The sequence below is a fragment of the Mustela erminea genome, chromosome 20 (assembly GCF_009829155.1).
Source record: "Mustela erminea isolate mMusErm1 chromosome 20, mMusErm1.Pri, whole genome shotgun sequence".
NCBI lineage: Eukaryota > Metazoa > Chordata > Mammalia > Carnivora > Mustelidae > Mustela > Mustela erminea.
The window spans coordinates 27,790,804-27,805,544 of record NC_045633.1 but is presented as its reverse complement, the minus strand read 5'-3'; the positions used below and the strand labels follow the sequence as shown (position 1 = coordinate 27,805,544).

The 14,741-nt window shown below is 56.7% G+C and overlaps 1 protein-coding gene across 3 annotated transcripts in view; it reads right to left on the bottom strand.

Annotated features, from left to right (window-relative positions):
- SDK1 (sidekick cell adhesion molecule 1) overlaps positions 1–14,741 on the bottom strand; it is an 854,095-nt gene that overhangs the window by 27,340 nt on the left and 812,014 nt on the right. For all 3 annotated transcript variants that reach the window (XM_032327040.1, XM_032327041.1, XM_032327042.1), the window contains 4 exons: positions 13,298–13,484; positions 11,614–11,751; positions 5,306–5,467; positions 4,347–4,472 (listed from right to left, as the gene is read on the bottom strand). In XM_032327040.1, coding sequence (XP_032182931.1) covers positions 4,347–4,472; positions 5,306–5,467; positions 11,614–11,751; positions 13,298–13,484 — 613 coding nt within the window. The remainder of the gene's footprint in view (positions 1–4,346; positions 4,473–5,305; positions 5,468–11,613; positions 11,752–13,297; positions 13,485–14,741) is intronic.

The following is a 14,741-nucleotide window of genomic DNA, read 5'->3' as shown; positions in this document are numbered from 1 at the left end:
GCGCTGGGCCGGGGAGGTTGGATCAGCGGCAGCCGCCCGCCTGCTTCCCGCTTGCCACATTTGCTGACGTGGGGATTTCCATCGGTTTTAAACCTTTGGAATAAGGCTGAATTTCTTCTTTGTTCAGCCGAAAAGTCCCAGCGCCAAAGACGGAACATGAACAAAAAGAGCGGGGAGACGCAGACAGGTGTGTGTGGGGGTGGGGGTGCGATCAGGGCCCGGGGCCAGGGGCCTGTCCTCTGGCGGGCCAGCTCTCTGCTCCGGGCTAACCACCCTGTTTGTGAAAAAGCGCTGCCTGCGCCGGGTCCGTCCTAAACTTGAATTTCACGGCTGCCTCGGAGAGGAAAATATATTTATAGCTCCTTTAGTGCCATTCCAGTCTATTGTGTAAATATGTAAATTTGGATTCGTGAGCTACACAATAAAATGCCTTGGGATAATTTGTGTAAATAAATCATCTGCATAGGCCCACTGCACAGCTTCCATGGCCTTCCAGGGAACTTTGCGACACTGACTCGGAGGAAACGTAGCACAACCCGAGACGGGCCTCTTTCGCAAGGCTGTCCCTGGCTCCGTGCGCTCACTGACCGTCCTTCCCGGGAAGGAGAGAGTCCGCGTTCTGGCCCAAGACGCTAATCTCCTAGCTGCTGTCAGGTGGGCAGTGGGGCGACCCCGCGGAATTTGCAGCGGTTACCGTGACAGTGCAGGAGAGGAAGAGGCTGTGTTGCCACCTGCCCTTGCCTGCGCCAGCCCGCTGGGCGCCTCGTGGCACCATCCACTAAGCTGACGAGCTGCCTGTCTCCCTGGTGCAAGGCGGAGACTTGCCTGGGTGGGGAGATGGCAGACCCAGCAGACAAGTGACTCGGGCTCTCCAGACACTTGGTGGCAGGGACCCACGGGGGCCAGGTGGACTCCAACAAAAATAAGTCCTCCTCATGGCAACCTGGGCCCATCTCCCAGATCCCCACTCCCCTCGAAAATCACTCCCCTGCCTGGAGAAAGTCTTGCCAGAGAGCTTCGGTGGAGAAAATAAGATAGAGCGTTTAATGTTTTGTGTAATGAGGCCTGTAATAGATGACAGCTGAGATCCAAAGCCCTAAGGCACCAGCAAGGTGTTTAAATATTGACAATCCATAAAAGCATTTCATTTGCCTCTGAGTTGCTGCTGGCCTCTGTCACGGGAGGGAGGAGGCACCCCTCTGTGGGGAGATGGCGAACCCCGAGGCCGCTCTGGTTCGGTCCACGGTACGAAAGGGGAAATTGGGCAGAAGAGAGCGGAAGTGAAATCTTCAGCGCTCATGGAACAAGACAGCATCTCACAGGTCAGCCTCCTTTTGCATCGTGGTCCCCGGGGGTCGGTTTCCTCATTGCGGCACCAACTGACGGAGCTCAGGGTCCTGCGGATCTCTGGAGGTGTCCACCCGGCCAAGGCCCTCGGGGAGCTAGGCTCAGTGCGAGACCTAGCCCCACGTCCTGGTCGGCTCTTCACACCACCGTGCAGACTGCCCAAAGCTGTGCTCCTTCCAACAGGCCGCCTGCTTCCTTCTTTAGGGTAGATGGAAGTTATGCTAACCCCATGAGAAGCCTGAGAATCAAAACCTCCCTTTTGCTCAGAAGATGCCAGAATATGCTCTCCTCTGCTAGGATTCTGAGCCCATGCAGCCATGTCTGGCTGCTGACGTGGTCCATTCCCCACGCTGACCTCTGACCCGGAGATGCCCTTTCCAAAGATGTGCTGTTGCCCTTGACTCCTTAGGACACCATCGTGGGATACATGTGTGTGTATATATATGTATTTTTAAAATCTTAAGCTGAGCTTTACATTTTGAGATAATTGTAAACAGAACCGCATGCAGTTACGGGAAATCATGCAGAGAGAAACCATGTGTCCTCTCTCTGGGGTCCGCCAACGGGATCGTCTTGCTGACACAGCCCAGACATGGAGCATTCCCGTCACCCCAGGGACCCCACTGTGGTCCTGTCACAGCCACTGTTTCAGCAGGGGTTGGCGGGGGGATGGTCCTAACATTCTAGTCAGGGAGCAAGCCCTCGGCAGAAGGAGGGGAGTTGGCAGGGGTCCGCTGTGTATGTGTGTCCTCTAGTGCAAGGCCTCTCACATTTTCTCGGGCCAGAGATTCCACTGGCAACCTGCTGACTCTGAAGGGACACCTTCTTGGAATGGCTTTAGTTGCATAAAACATGAAGGGAAGCCAGTTATGCTGTTAATGCTTGTAAGTACCTAGAGGTGACCGAAGGTTCCCGGCAGCACCGTCTCCCTGGACTGCGGACCATGTGGGTCATGGGTGGTTTTTGTTGGGTGACCTGTTGGGCTACGTGGTTCTCTGGAAGGCGGGTACACAGGCCTGGATTTTGGGGGGCACTGTGATGCCAGGGCCACGCTGGGTGATGAGGTCTGGGCAGTGTTCAGACGACGAGGGAAGCCATGCTGTGAGGCGCCCGCGAGGCCGGGATGGGGTGGGAAGCGGCGTGACTTCTGTTGCTGCCAATTCCGCAGTCTCTTCAGCTATGCCTGTGGTTTCTTACCTACTGTGGGGGGGGGGGAGTTGAATGGTGTCCCCCCAAAACTCACGTGCTCAAGTTCTGATCCCCAATGTCCCAGCATGTGACTTTATTCAGAAATAGGGTCTTTGCAGATATAATTAGTCAAGACGAGGTCTTGGGGGGGGTGCCTAACCCGGTACGACCGGTGTCCTCATTAAAAGGAGACAGCCGGGCACGGGGATAGAAGGGCGCCCAGGGAGAAGGCAGGCATGGGGGTGAGGCCTCCACGAGGCAAAGAATGACCTAGACTGAGAGCAAACCACCTGAAGCCGGGAGACAGGATGAAGAGACACTCCCTCATGGCCTCAGAGGACCCCCCCTCCCCCGCCATGCCCTGCCCTCACCTGCCCAGCCTCCAGACAGAGGCAGGACCTGTACGTGGGTGAAGCTGCCCAGTGTGGGCCCCGGGGCTCTGGCAGCCGGAATAAGTGAACACACCTGTGCTCACGAGGCAAGGACAAACTGGATTTCAGTTAGGGGTCAGTGATGTCCACGGATCTCAGGAATTCTCAGGAGCCCCTTGCTGGGCCTGAAAGCTCACAAAGCTACCTTTGCAATGAATGCTCGCCCCAGATTCGGGAAGAAAAGCGTCGAGTTGCTTCCTTGGGGTAGGTGCGGCCCCCATGGCCCTCGGCTGGGCCCAGACCTCACTGGGCCCGTGTTTGAAGGTCTTGAAGTCTCAGAAAGTGCTCGGGAATCACATGTCCTCAGTGGGGCACCTGCTGTCCACTCTCGGGGCTGCCTACTTTCAGAGCGACAGGCTGGTAGGGGGCCCAGTGGATGCAGAAGGCCCATCACCGATTTGAGACCCCTGCTTCCAGAACAGACCAAGTGCCTTGTTCAACACAAGCTCCCAGGTCCCCTTGGGTGGACGCGCTGAACATGCAAGTGCTTGAGCCAAAGAATTTTTCACATCGCCCTTAAAGGATGCTGTTTTGGTCTCAGGCACCAGATTTTCTACTTAGGACTTTCTGGGAGGGGCTTGCGACTAGTCATCTCTCAGAAGCAGTTTGTCCGGCAGTCTGACACAGGGATGAATGTGACCCCGCGGACCTTCCCTCTCAGTCCAATGGCTTCTTGAACCATCTGACTATAGCGATGCCCAGCGCCGTGGGTGGGCTCCGGCGGTGAGCTTTCTGTTGGCAGCCCTGGCACACCATGGGTTTTCATGCTCAGATACGATTAAATGTGCCGCCCTCTGAAGGTCACGGTGGACGTGCTCTGTGTTCTTTGTGTTTGGTGACACCCCCTAGCTCCAAGGACTAAGGACTGGCTCAGTGCAGCAGAGACGGATTTTCCGATAATGTCCGTGCTTCGTTATTACCGCTTGCTGGGAGGGAGGGAGCGAAAACCCTTAGGGCGGACAGGGCAGGGAATAGACCTTAGACCTCATTTTCAGGAGCCTAAAGATGGGACACATGACTTGTGGGCTTCACTGTGATCAGAAAGGAGTGGGGCTCAACTGGGTGCAAAGATGCAGAGCCCGAGATGAGACCCTGGAAACACTCTTGGATTCCCACCGCGAACAGGAAGCGTATGCAAGTGTCCCCAAGTTTGTACGTAAGTGTTTCTGAGGATGACAATGACCACGCCTCTAGGGACGCACGCTGTGGCGAAACACGGAGACTCTCATGCCCGCGAGGTGACGGAGCAGAGGGAGAGACGTGCCTACCATTTCATCAAGTTCCCCTCATGTCTGTGTTGTTAGGAAAAGGCTGTGAGGAAGCCGAGGGCTCGGACTCTCAGGCTCCCACCTTGACAGGTGTCCCGGCCCCACCCCTTACCTGAGGGCCTGGCCTCGATGACGTAGCCGGTGGTGGGCGTCCTGCCTGCGTTCCCCTCAGTCCACTGCAGCGTCAGTTCGGAGGCTGACTTGGTGACCAAGACATCTCTGGGGGACCCTGGGGAGCCTGTGGGGCAAAAGAGACAGGGGAGGGTGGAGATTGGCACTCAGGGGGCTCCTCATGCCCCAGATGGTGCCTGCCCTGTCCAGGCTCTGTCTGCTTCTCTAGGCAGATGGCTTAGCCTTGCCTGGTCACACTCTGCTCATCCCAGATGTGGGAAGGCTACAGTGGCCTCACATGGGGCCAGTGGTGGGCCAGATGTGAACAGAGACAAGCCATGCAACAGGCCCAGGACTGTGCCTGGCATGCGGTGGGCCTGCCGTGAACCTAGATCCTGTCACCCTCGCCCTGCTGAGAATGCAAGCAAAGGCCAAAATCGTTTAAGTGGGAAGCTATGGGGCTTCTTTGTACGATGTGAAGACTTCACACTTCTTTTGTATATCTTATTTCCAAAATTCACTCATTTTGGGGGTGCCTGGTGGCACAACTGGCTGGGCTTTTGCTTTTGGCTCAGGTTATGATCTCAGGGACGTGAGGTGGAGGCCTGAGTCAGGCTCCACGCTCAGTGGGGAGTCTGCTTGGGTTTCTCCCTCTCCCTCTGCCTCTGCCTCCAACAAAAGTAAATAAATAAACCTTTAAAAAATTCACTTGTTCTTTCCAAGGCTTTCCAGAAAACAGCCCTGAACATTACGTGTTTAAGACCTAGGAATTTGCTCATATCTGTTTAACAAGTCCATCTGGAGAGGTTGGTGCTGGCAGGAGCTTTTGAAGATAACCTGCTGCCGAAAGACCTCTGTGTTTCTGCCGCTCCTGGTGGGCCACCACCACCCGGGCTGCTGGGAGGACGGGCCCATCTGGCACGGCAGTGGACGCGGGGCCCTGGGCGGAGCTCCACTTACCCTCCGCTGGTCCGGCCGTGACGTTGGCTTGCAGCTCGGGCCCGTAGGCGATGGTCCGCGCCTGCACGCGGAAGAAGTAGGTGACTCCTTTGGTGAGATCGCGCACCTTTAGCCAGCGGCGCCAGTTCCCCTTCACGTCCACTGTCACCACCTTGCTCACCCCTGCAACCACCAAGAGAGAGCAAAGGCCGGGGTGGGGGGTGTCTGGAGTCAGAAGCGCCAGGAGTGCCACCCATGTTGCCGTGACAACAGTGACGGTGGCCCCAACTTGCAAAGGAAGGATTTCTTACAATTAGGAGGAGTTTAAGTGGTGGTAATGGCCAATTTTCAGCACAGATAAGTGTAATTAGTGTTCAAGGCTGATAAGTGGTGCTAGCAAAGGGAAGAGCCAGCCTCATGGGGCGACGCAGGGAGGCGGCCCACAAGTCACATCTTGTGCCGGGGAGGCTCCCCTCCCCCGTGAGAGGTTCCCCTCATGCCCCGGTCAGGTTCCCCTCCCCACGGACTCTGCGCCGCACAGGCTCTGTGTTGCTTATTTTGGTGACCCAGAGCTTCCCAACTCTGGAGAAGAGAGCACAGACCCCCTAAGAGACCCCCTAAGAGGGGTCTCCAGCCTGACTGGGCTGGCCAACCTGTGGCCTAAAGGCCCCCCAGCCACAAGTGAGAACTTGGTCCTTGGACTTGGAAGCAAGGATGAAGAAAGACCACCATACCAAATATCGAAGCCCTGATCGAGCTAGGAGGACAGACAGACAACAGGTCGCGGACATAAATGAAGTGAACGTGTTGTTGGCTGTATTCTGTGTCATGAGAAAATCAAGATTTAACATTTGGGGAGGAAGACGCATAGTGAAAATTATATGATTGCAGCGTTTTCCAGGACAGAAATGGGGCTCCCTGGTTAAACCAGTTTGAAGATGACGTGTTCAAAAAAAGTCTCGTAAGCTCCAAGGCCAGGATTTCTGAGAATTTTCACCCCATGTGTGTCTATGGGGCGTCCCTGGGGGAGGACAAAAGGGCACCCTGCTCTGACATTAGCCAGGAGAGCAAACGGACCGTCCAGGGTGGCTGTGGCCGGGCCTGCCCTCTGTGTGGATGGCTGGTCCTATCCCTACCCTTCATCCACGTGTAGCCTTGAACTCAGAAGAGCCCCACAAAGTGTGTTCTTTATTACAAAATGGGTTCACCCTTCAAAGTCATCAAAGCCAATGTCTCTTGTCCTACAGTTGTCCCAATACCTTCTGGCAGGTTCACTGTTTTCACACCATGCCTTGTACAGAACATTGATTCAGCTAAATGAGTCTCTTCCAGACTCTTTCAGAATGATTCTTACCATGTTTGAGTCACCTCTGAATCTGAGGTTTCTGGGCCATTTCTGCCCTGAGAGGCTGCCCTCCTCACCTTGCTCGGTTCAAGAAAGGGGTTTCGGGATGACAGTCTGCACAATGACCATCATTGCAAATGGGTGGGATCTTCTTGGATATAAAGTTATTCTGCATAGCACTTCCCCTCTTTTTAATTAACAAATGCCTTCCTTTTCCCCAGAGCAGAAACAAAGCCATGTGCAGATTTTGTGAATTCCATCCCACTAGGAGGTAGAGCTGGTCCGACCTCCCCTGCATCTCAACGATGTCAGAATCTTATTTATTTAGTCAATTTTTAAACCGTGCCCTGCACTACAAAGCCCTGGGGTGCAATCACATAAAATACTACCGTTTAAAACATTAAAAAGAAACATAAAAGTAGCTCTGCCATAAAATCCGTTCCCCAAGAACATGACTCAGGCTCTGCGTGGCTTGGTGCTCCCCACCATGACCATGGGACTGGCCCTGGGGAGGCAGGATGAGGCGGGCCCGTCTTCTCGATGGAGTGACCCCCGGGGCCCACTGTCAGGGGGAGGCTACTGGGCTTTCTGCCGCCTTGGCCCGGGCTGGTGAGTTTGCCTGCGTGAATCCCAGGCACCACCCAGCGCCTGGGCCAGGAGGCAGGAAAAGCAGTCAGTAGAACCACCACTACTCAACATCACCATTTCACAGCCTCCCCCATTCTTGATGGCACAGACGTGTATAAACTCACACGTCATGTCTTCTGCGAACTTCGCAAGAAGGCCGGCATTCCCGCAGAGTTCATAGGACTCTAGCTCTCCAGGAAAGATGCCTGAGGTTTTCACTATATTGGCCACTCCATCTCTGGGGCATTGGGAAGAACCAGAAACAGTTCAGAGACCCACCTGCTATTTTCTTGATTTCCTGTTGGAAATCTGGATCCAGCGTGAGGGCAACAGGGGTTGGGTTTCTCCAGGAGACCCCCACTCTAGGGCCCTGCACACTGAGCAGTTTGACCAGCTGCTGCCCTAGGGGAGGGGACCCAATGAAGACTTCCTGGAGCCACAAGAGGAGCCCCCGACTCCCGCCTGCACCCAGGAGAGACGGAGCTGGGTCTGGAAGTGGGACAGTGAGGGCCGCACGAGCCTGCCCGAGATGCAGGGCAGCCTGACCTCAGCAAGGCATGGGACGCCGAGCTGTGTGTTCGCCATCACTGCCTTCTGTTCAGCCCCTCTGGCCTTGTCCCTGAGCATCTGGTCCTTTTCACTATATAACGACACACACCGTCCCATGAGCAACTGAAGTTCCCCTTGCCCCTTGCCAGCCCCAGGTCAAAATGCCACAAAGGGCCTAAGGCTAGAAAGAGGTCACGGGCGAGGCTCTGCCCTTTCCTGGCCAGTGTTCTCTGCCAGGACTGGTGGCCGTGGTCTGGCCAAGCCAGGGATTCTGGCAGATGCCGTCCGACCAGGCAGGCTCACAGTGACACTGATGTTAGTGAGGAGCAGGGGCACCCCAGAAGATCACAGGGTCAACCAGGGTGGTGAGCTCTGCTCCTCAGCAAGAGCCCGTTGGCTGGTGGCCAGGGAAGACAGAGGACAGGAGTAGGACATGGGGGGCCCGTGGCTGGCCTCACCCCCGGCTGGAGTGGGGGTTAGTGCTGTTTCATGATGGGTTCTGCAGTTGAAATGGAGGGTGCTCTGACTTGCGGAAAGCCTGGAGCTCAGCGGCAGCTTCGGTGTTTCCCATCACCAGCCCCAGGCCTGGACCAGCCACGCGACGGAGCAGGAATCACGGAGTCTGGGATGTGACCGAGCCACCAATGTGGTCCAAGTTTGGGAGTCTGGACGATTTGCTCTCGAGTGCCCCAGGGATCTGAAGAAGCTGTGAGCCCCGAGATTCTGGAGAAATGCATGAGCTGCCAAGCTCTCCTCCTGCCCTGACTTCAGAGTGGATCACGCTCACTGCCCGAGGCCAGGAAGATCCAGGTGGGCGGAACCAGCCCTCCTGACACAGAAGAGACGATGCTGGTGACCCACAGTCTTATTACTTGTGGGAAGAGGCGAAACGGTGCTTCCAAGTGATTCCACGTGTTGTCACTCGAGGGAGAAGGGCAAGCGCCACAGATGGCCAGGAGACACTTTGATGACCACTTGGCACGCTCCTCTCTGCAGCCTTCATGCATGTTTACTTGCAGAAGTACAGGCGTTCCAGAGGTTTCCCCATCATGGTGGCTCTCGAACCAGCCTGCCCCAGTTCAAACTCCTTGCGAGTCCACAATACCCCCCTGTAGCCCTGGGTGGCCATCTCAAGGGCTCGAAGCCTGAGTTCTAGGGAGATGTGAGTAAAAGCGGCCGCTGCACCTTGCAGCCGCGGGAGGACTTGGACCAGTGCGTGCAGGTGCTTCACACAGGCCTGGTCTGTAGAGCGAGCTGCACCATTGCACCTACGATCACGGGTATGCACGTGGGGCCGTGTTTATAGGGAGCACTGAGAAGCCATGGGTCAGCCACGCACGAGGGACCGGAGTGTCTAGCTGCGTCATGTGAGTGATGCCGTGTTGTTGTGGTTGCTGGACCACAACCCTGACCACACCAGGGAAACCACATGCAGGATCGTCTTCCTGGAATGTGAGGCGAGGCCATGGGTTCAGGTACATGGAGAACCAGCGGGACTCTGGAACATCGGGACAGGGGAACTCAGGGGACAGAAAAGCAGGGCCTGCCATGGCTCGCGACCAGGCGGGGACAATGGCCGTAGTCTTGCTTGGACAGTAAGTACTTTTACAAGACTCGGGGAGCCATTCTGGGCACCAGGTCCAGGGGTGCCTGCCACGGAGTTTCTAGAGAATCTGCAAACCCATTACTGCCCTGATTTGGAAAAGCCACTTATCTGAGGGAGCACGGGCAGACTCACTGTCTTGGTGAGGAGGTCGCGAATCTTGGTGATCCTTTCTCCTTTGCGTGGCACTAGGGTACAGTGTCTGCAGCGTGGTCTCATGCTGTGTGTGCATGTGTGTACACACCTGGGCATATGTGTACACAGTACTGGGCAACAGAATGGACGGTGTCCAGCGGCTCTCTGCCCTTTGTCCAGGCACTACGAGCACGTGCAGATGCTCCTTTTGATTTGTGCCACTGGGACCCTGACCCCCACCACGCCCCGGCCACCTGGTCCCCAGGCAGGCACCCGGATCTGAAAGGCACACAGCAGGTGTGACTGAGCCCCCGCGGGGCCAGGGCTGTGCCCTCTGCCATTCCCGAGCCACATCCTGCCCGGCCTCTACAATTATTCAGCAAAGCGCATCAACGGTGTGAGACTCTCGCTGCATGTTTTTGCGTCTCTGATTTGGGATTGCTGTTTCCTGCAAGCATTTCTTCTTTCCTAGCACTTCATAAAATAAGAATGAATCTTATAGTCAATAATGGCATTTTAGATTCGAAGACATAAAATCTTGTGCTTAAATTTTCTTCAAATCAACCCCCTGTTTTACTTGAACGTACTTATTTTAAAAGGAAACTTTTATCATGGCTTTAAATGGAGCGCCAATATTATTTGATGTGTTGGTTGTATTTTTTCCTCCTAGACATTAAATAATCTGTAATGGTTACAGTCTGGCTGTATGTCTTTCCAGGGGGAGCCTGCCCTGGGCTGGTCTCCCTTTGCTGGCCCGGTGCTGGGCAAACAGCAGGCGAGGAACAAAGTCTGTGGGGCTCTCCGGGAGCACGTCAGCCGTTAGTGGGGAGGAGCGACGGGTATGCGAGAGATTACGGCAGTGCCAGAGAGAGTAACACAGCAAGGACAGGGCTGTGCCCGCGAGCGACCGAGCCCGCGGTTACTCCCTTCACTTCCCTTGCTAGGCGGTGCGCAGTCTCCACCGCAAACACACGCATCCCCCGTCCCCACTTCTCACCCCCAGACCCCCAGTTCCAAGCCCCTTGCCAGGTGCTGCAGCGTCGCTGGTCTTCCCAGGCCCGAACCTCTGTGCTGGGCTGCGACCCCTTCTCCCCAAAAGCTTCTGTATCTTCTCTTTCCATCTCAAATTCATCTTTATGCCTTTGTCATTGGGTGTCTCAGGCTCCTCTGTGGGCAAGTATTTCCTCTGCTCTCCTTGGAGGGTCTGTGCTTCTGCTGATTGATCCCTGGAAGTGTGGAGCTGATCAATAAATCTTTTCATTCCACGGCATTGAGACTGTGGTTGTAGCCAGAGGGGGGCCTGGTGTGTGTGGGCCAGACCCTCTTGGGTCCTGCCGCTTCAGCCCTGGTGACACGGCCCTGGTGACCGGTCCTGCTGTTCTCATGTGACCTCCTCTCTACTCCTCAGGCTTGGCTTCAGGACCCCGGGCCCCAGCCTAAGTGGCCCATGAGCAGTGGAGCTTCCCTGGGAAGGCCTTCGCCTGGGGCTGGGAGCTCGGTGCGTCTGGGTCCTCCCAACACTGGTCACCCTCACATCGCGGACTGTTTGCGGGTATGTTGCTTTTCTCCTCACTGGAATACAGACTCATGGGCTCAGGGAAGCAAGGATCTTGATAAACAGTTGGGTGAGGACCCCTGCTTCCCCAGCTCTGTGGATTCCCGCATCTAGAATAGTACTTGGCATGCAGCAGGTGCTTAATAAAGACTCGAGGAAATGAAGGTGTGAAGGGTGTCAGCAGAGACACCTCTGAGGACGCTGGGGGCTCAGCGCCCCTCCTAGGACGCCCATGGAAGCTGATGGGCCTCTGTGCTCCCTGTGGTCCTAACAAGTGGTGCCCACGGGGACGCAACAGTAACAGGAGAACTTGAATCAAGGGGTGAAGGTCAAAGGTGTCTCATTGTAAGTCAGTCGGGAGAGGGCTGTTCTGGAGCCCAGGGCGCGGGGCTTCTGGTCCCAGCCCCGCCACGACCCACAGGCCTCTTGTGGGTGAGGCTGCCCACCGTCAGCCTAGGGAGTGGCGTGTGTGCCCCAGTGAGGCCAGCCATCCCCGTGCTCCCCTCAGGCCTCACCTTGGACTGGTGCTAAGGGCTCGTAGACCACTCGGTAGCCTTGTAGGACGCCGTTGGCTGCTGCTGGTTCGCCCCACGAGACGTTAAGCGTTGTAGAGGTTATTTCTGAGAACGCCAAAAAGCTGGGGGTCCCCGGAGCTGGAGGAACAGAGCATAAAGGGGCTTTCAGTCAGGCTGCTTTATTGGTCATTTACATCCACGTCTATGCCTCCGCATAGGATAAAAGTGCTATTAGATGTTATTTTCAACTCAGTAAGTCTCCACGCTCTGGAATGAAAAGATTTATTGACCGTCTCTGAACTTCCCAGGATTAATCAGAAACCGGGACCCTCCCGAGAAAATGACGGGGTTTAAACGCAAAGGAGCCTGAGAGACACAGTGACAGAGGCATAAAGAGGAATAAGACAGGCAGACGCAGAAGGAAAGGCGGATGGCTTCTGGCTTCGGATCCAGCAAATGAGGCCACTGGAGGCCCCGCCCACCTCCCCTCCCTCGCCTGTGGGAGCAGGGGGGCCCTCTGGAGCTCCACCCTGGGGCTGGGGAGGGGGGCCCCACCCAGCCACTTGGGGCGGGAGAAGCTGCCTGTGGGCCAGGAGGGCCAGGCATGGGGTCAGGGACAGAGCCTGCTTCCCGCCCCCTTCCCTGGGTTCTGTGGGGCGTTTTGGGGTCCAGACTGATCCCCAGAATCAGCACATGTCCTCCTGTCTGCGCTCCCGCCAGTCACCCTGTGACCTGCCAAGTCCTCGGTACCCTGGGGAGTAACAGGTGACCCAGCTTGGATTCCAGAAGCGGCCCCTCCCGGCTGCTGGCTGAGGCCCTCAGGAAGCCGCCCTTGTCCGTTGGTCAGTCATCTCACGGGAAGGACCCGTGATGCTCGGGAGTCCCCGTCTCCAGGAGATGAAGCACCTGGTAGGGTTCACTGGCTGAACGCACGGTCCTGCACAGGACAGGTGTCCCTGGCTCTCCTGGCCTTACATTTCCTGGGTCCCACACACGAAGCACCTCTCAGAGATCCCCAGGACCAGCTGCATTCCCTGGGAATTCCTGACCACTTCTTAAGTTCTCCAGGCTGCTTGGGAAGCTGAGAGGTGTGGGAGAATGAGGCTGGAAACACTCTGTGTGTGGGGACGGGGCAGCAGGCAGACCCCCGGCCGCACAGAGCTCTTAGGCCTGGCTGGTAGCAGGAGTCTGGAAGGTGGCAGGAGCCGCTTCCAGTGGTCTGTGGCCTGGAAACCCAGGGAGCACCTGATACTGTGGCCTGGGCTCCGTGCACAGGCGCTGGTCTCCCAGTGGTGTGGACGTGCTGAGGTCAAGACCCCAGTAAGAAGCTCCCTGAGGGAACCTGATGGAGGCCTGGGTGCGGACTCAGAGTCTGCCTGCCCTCCGCGATCCTAGAGGGTCCCAGGGAGAACACGCACCACTCGCAGCCCTCTCACGGGTACTGGAGGCCGCGACACAGCAGGTGGAGGCCAGGCCCTGGGGGAAGGAGATGAACTGGGCCCAGGCCTGCCTCTCCAGAAGGCGCCCAACACACAGCTGCGTGTTACAGGTCAGGCAGAGCAGAGAGCAGTAGGGACAGAGAGTGAGGCCCGCTGTTTCAGCTGGGCTTGGGGGCAACTATAGGTTTGGGGATGGAGGGGTGCCCAGTGGAAGCCCGGGGGAAGGAAACACATTGCGCTCCTACCGGCCTGATGGGTGCGTCCCTGTCGGGGGTCACTCTGCGGCCCGTCTCCCGCCGCGTTGAAGGCGGAGATGCTGACCAGATACTGGGTGTGGCTGGTCAGATTCTTCAGCTTCAGCACGGTCTCCGGCAGGAACAGGACCTTCATCTTCTCTGTTTCGTTCTGGCTGTCTGCCTCCCAGTAGTAAACCTGTTGGAAAGAGCCAGAGGTCAGAGGCAGGCCGTGGGGATGGGGTGGCGGCCCTGTTTTGGAGCTCACTGGGGAAGGGGCAGGCCCAGTAAGCAGGACTGTGGGCCTGAGCCCACAGCCCCTGGGTGGGGCCACGCTGTGGCCGGGAAGGCAGAGAGCAGGGGAGAGGGAGGTCTGAGCCAGGGTCAGGCAGGGGTTCCTCAGCTGCTACTACAGTTTGGGAAGCCAGTAATTTGTGTTTCTGAGTTCTTCTTCCAGCCTTGGAGCTTTGCCTAACTGAACACAGAAGTAGCACTTTCCTCCAGCTCCCCGTGAATGCCTTCCCCCTTCCAGAGCTGGGGGCTTTTGCTTACGGCCTCTGCCCCATTCCTCAGTCTTCTGGACAGGAGGAGACCGACTGTATTCGTCCCTGCTCCAGCCTGTGCAGAGAACCCGAGGCTCAGCCCTGTGCTCCCACGGCAGGCCGACACGTGAGTCTTCAATCCGCGTGGCATGAAAAATAGCCCGGGGAGAAACCAGGTTGGGCTCAGCACTGTGGGGAAGGCCCCGTGCTTCTCCCAGATGTGTTTCCCCTCCCCCAGTTCATATGTGCTCCTGGGCGAGTAGATGCCCGAGTACAATGGCTGGACGAGGTGTCCAGGATCGCTTCCCTGGACAACTGGCCGAGGACCGCCGCCCTGTGCCAGGGCCAGCCCGGCTGCCCAAAAACAACACCCATTCATGGATCCACCTTGGCTCTGTGGGCTGAACCCAGCCAGGCCTTTAGAGCCGCTGGCCCACAAGGCAGCCGGCCGCAGAGCCGGGGAGTGCCTCCCGCATGGGTGCGCACCCTTGACCGCGGGCACTGCCAACTCGGCCCGGCGGGGGCCAGCCTCTGCTCTCCCAACTGCGCACATCCGATCCTGCACTTGGTCAGGCCTTACTAACTGGAGATCAATACCCAAGTTCAATGTCTTTATCATTAAGGAAATTAGAAAACATATTTTGGACATACATAAATAGCATCTTGCCTCCAAGCTCACAGGACTTCGCATTACCTCATTCATCACTGTAACAGCCCTGCTGTGGAGGAAGGTATTTATTTTCATCAAACACTGACAAAAATCATTTTTAAATGGACATTTAATTGGCCCAATAGTCGTCGGGGTAGGCTGGCCCACAGAAGCCGATGACTGACTGAGCTGGGCCGGCAGAGGGGAGGCGCTGGGGGGGTTTGCCGGGGACAGCCAGGGGCCGCTTTCTTTGGGGGCGCTCTTG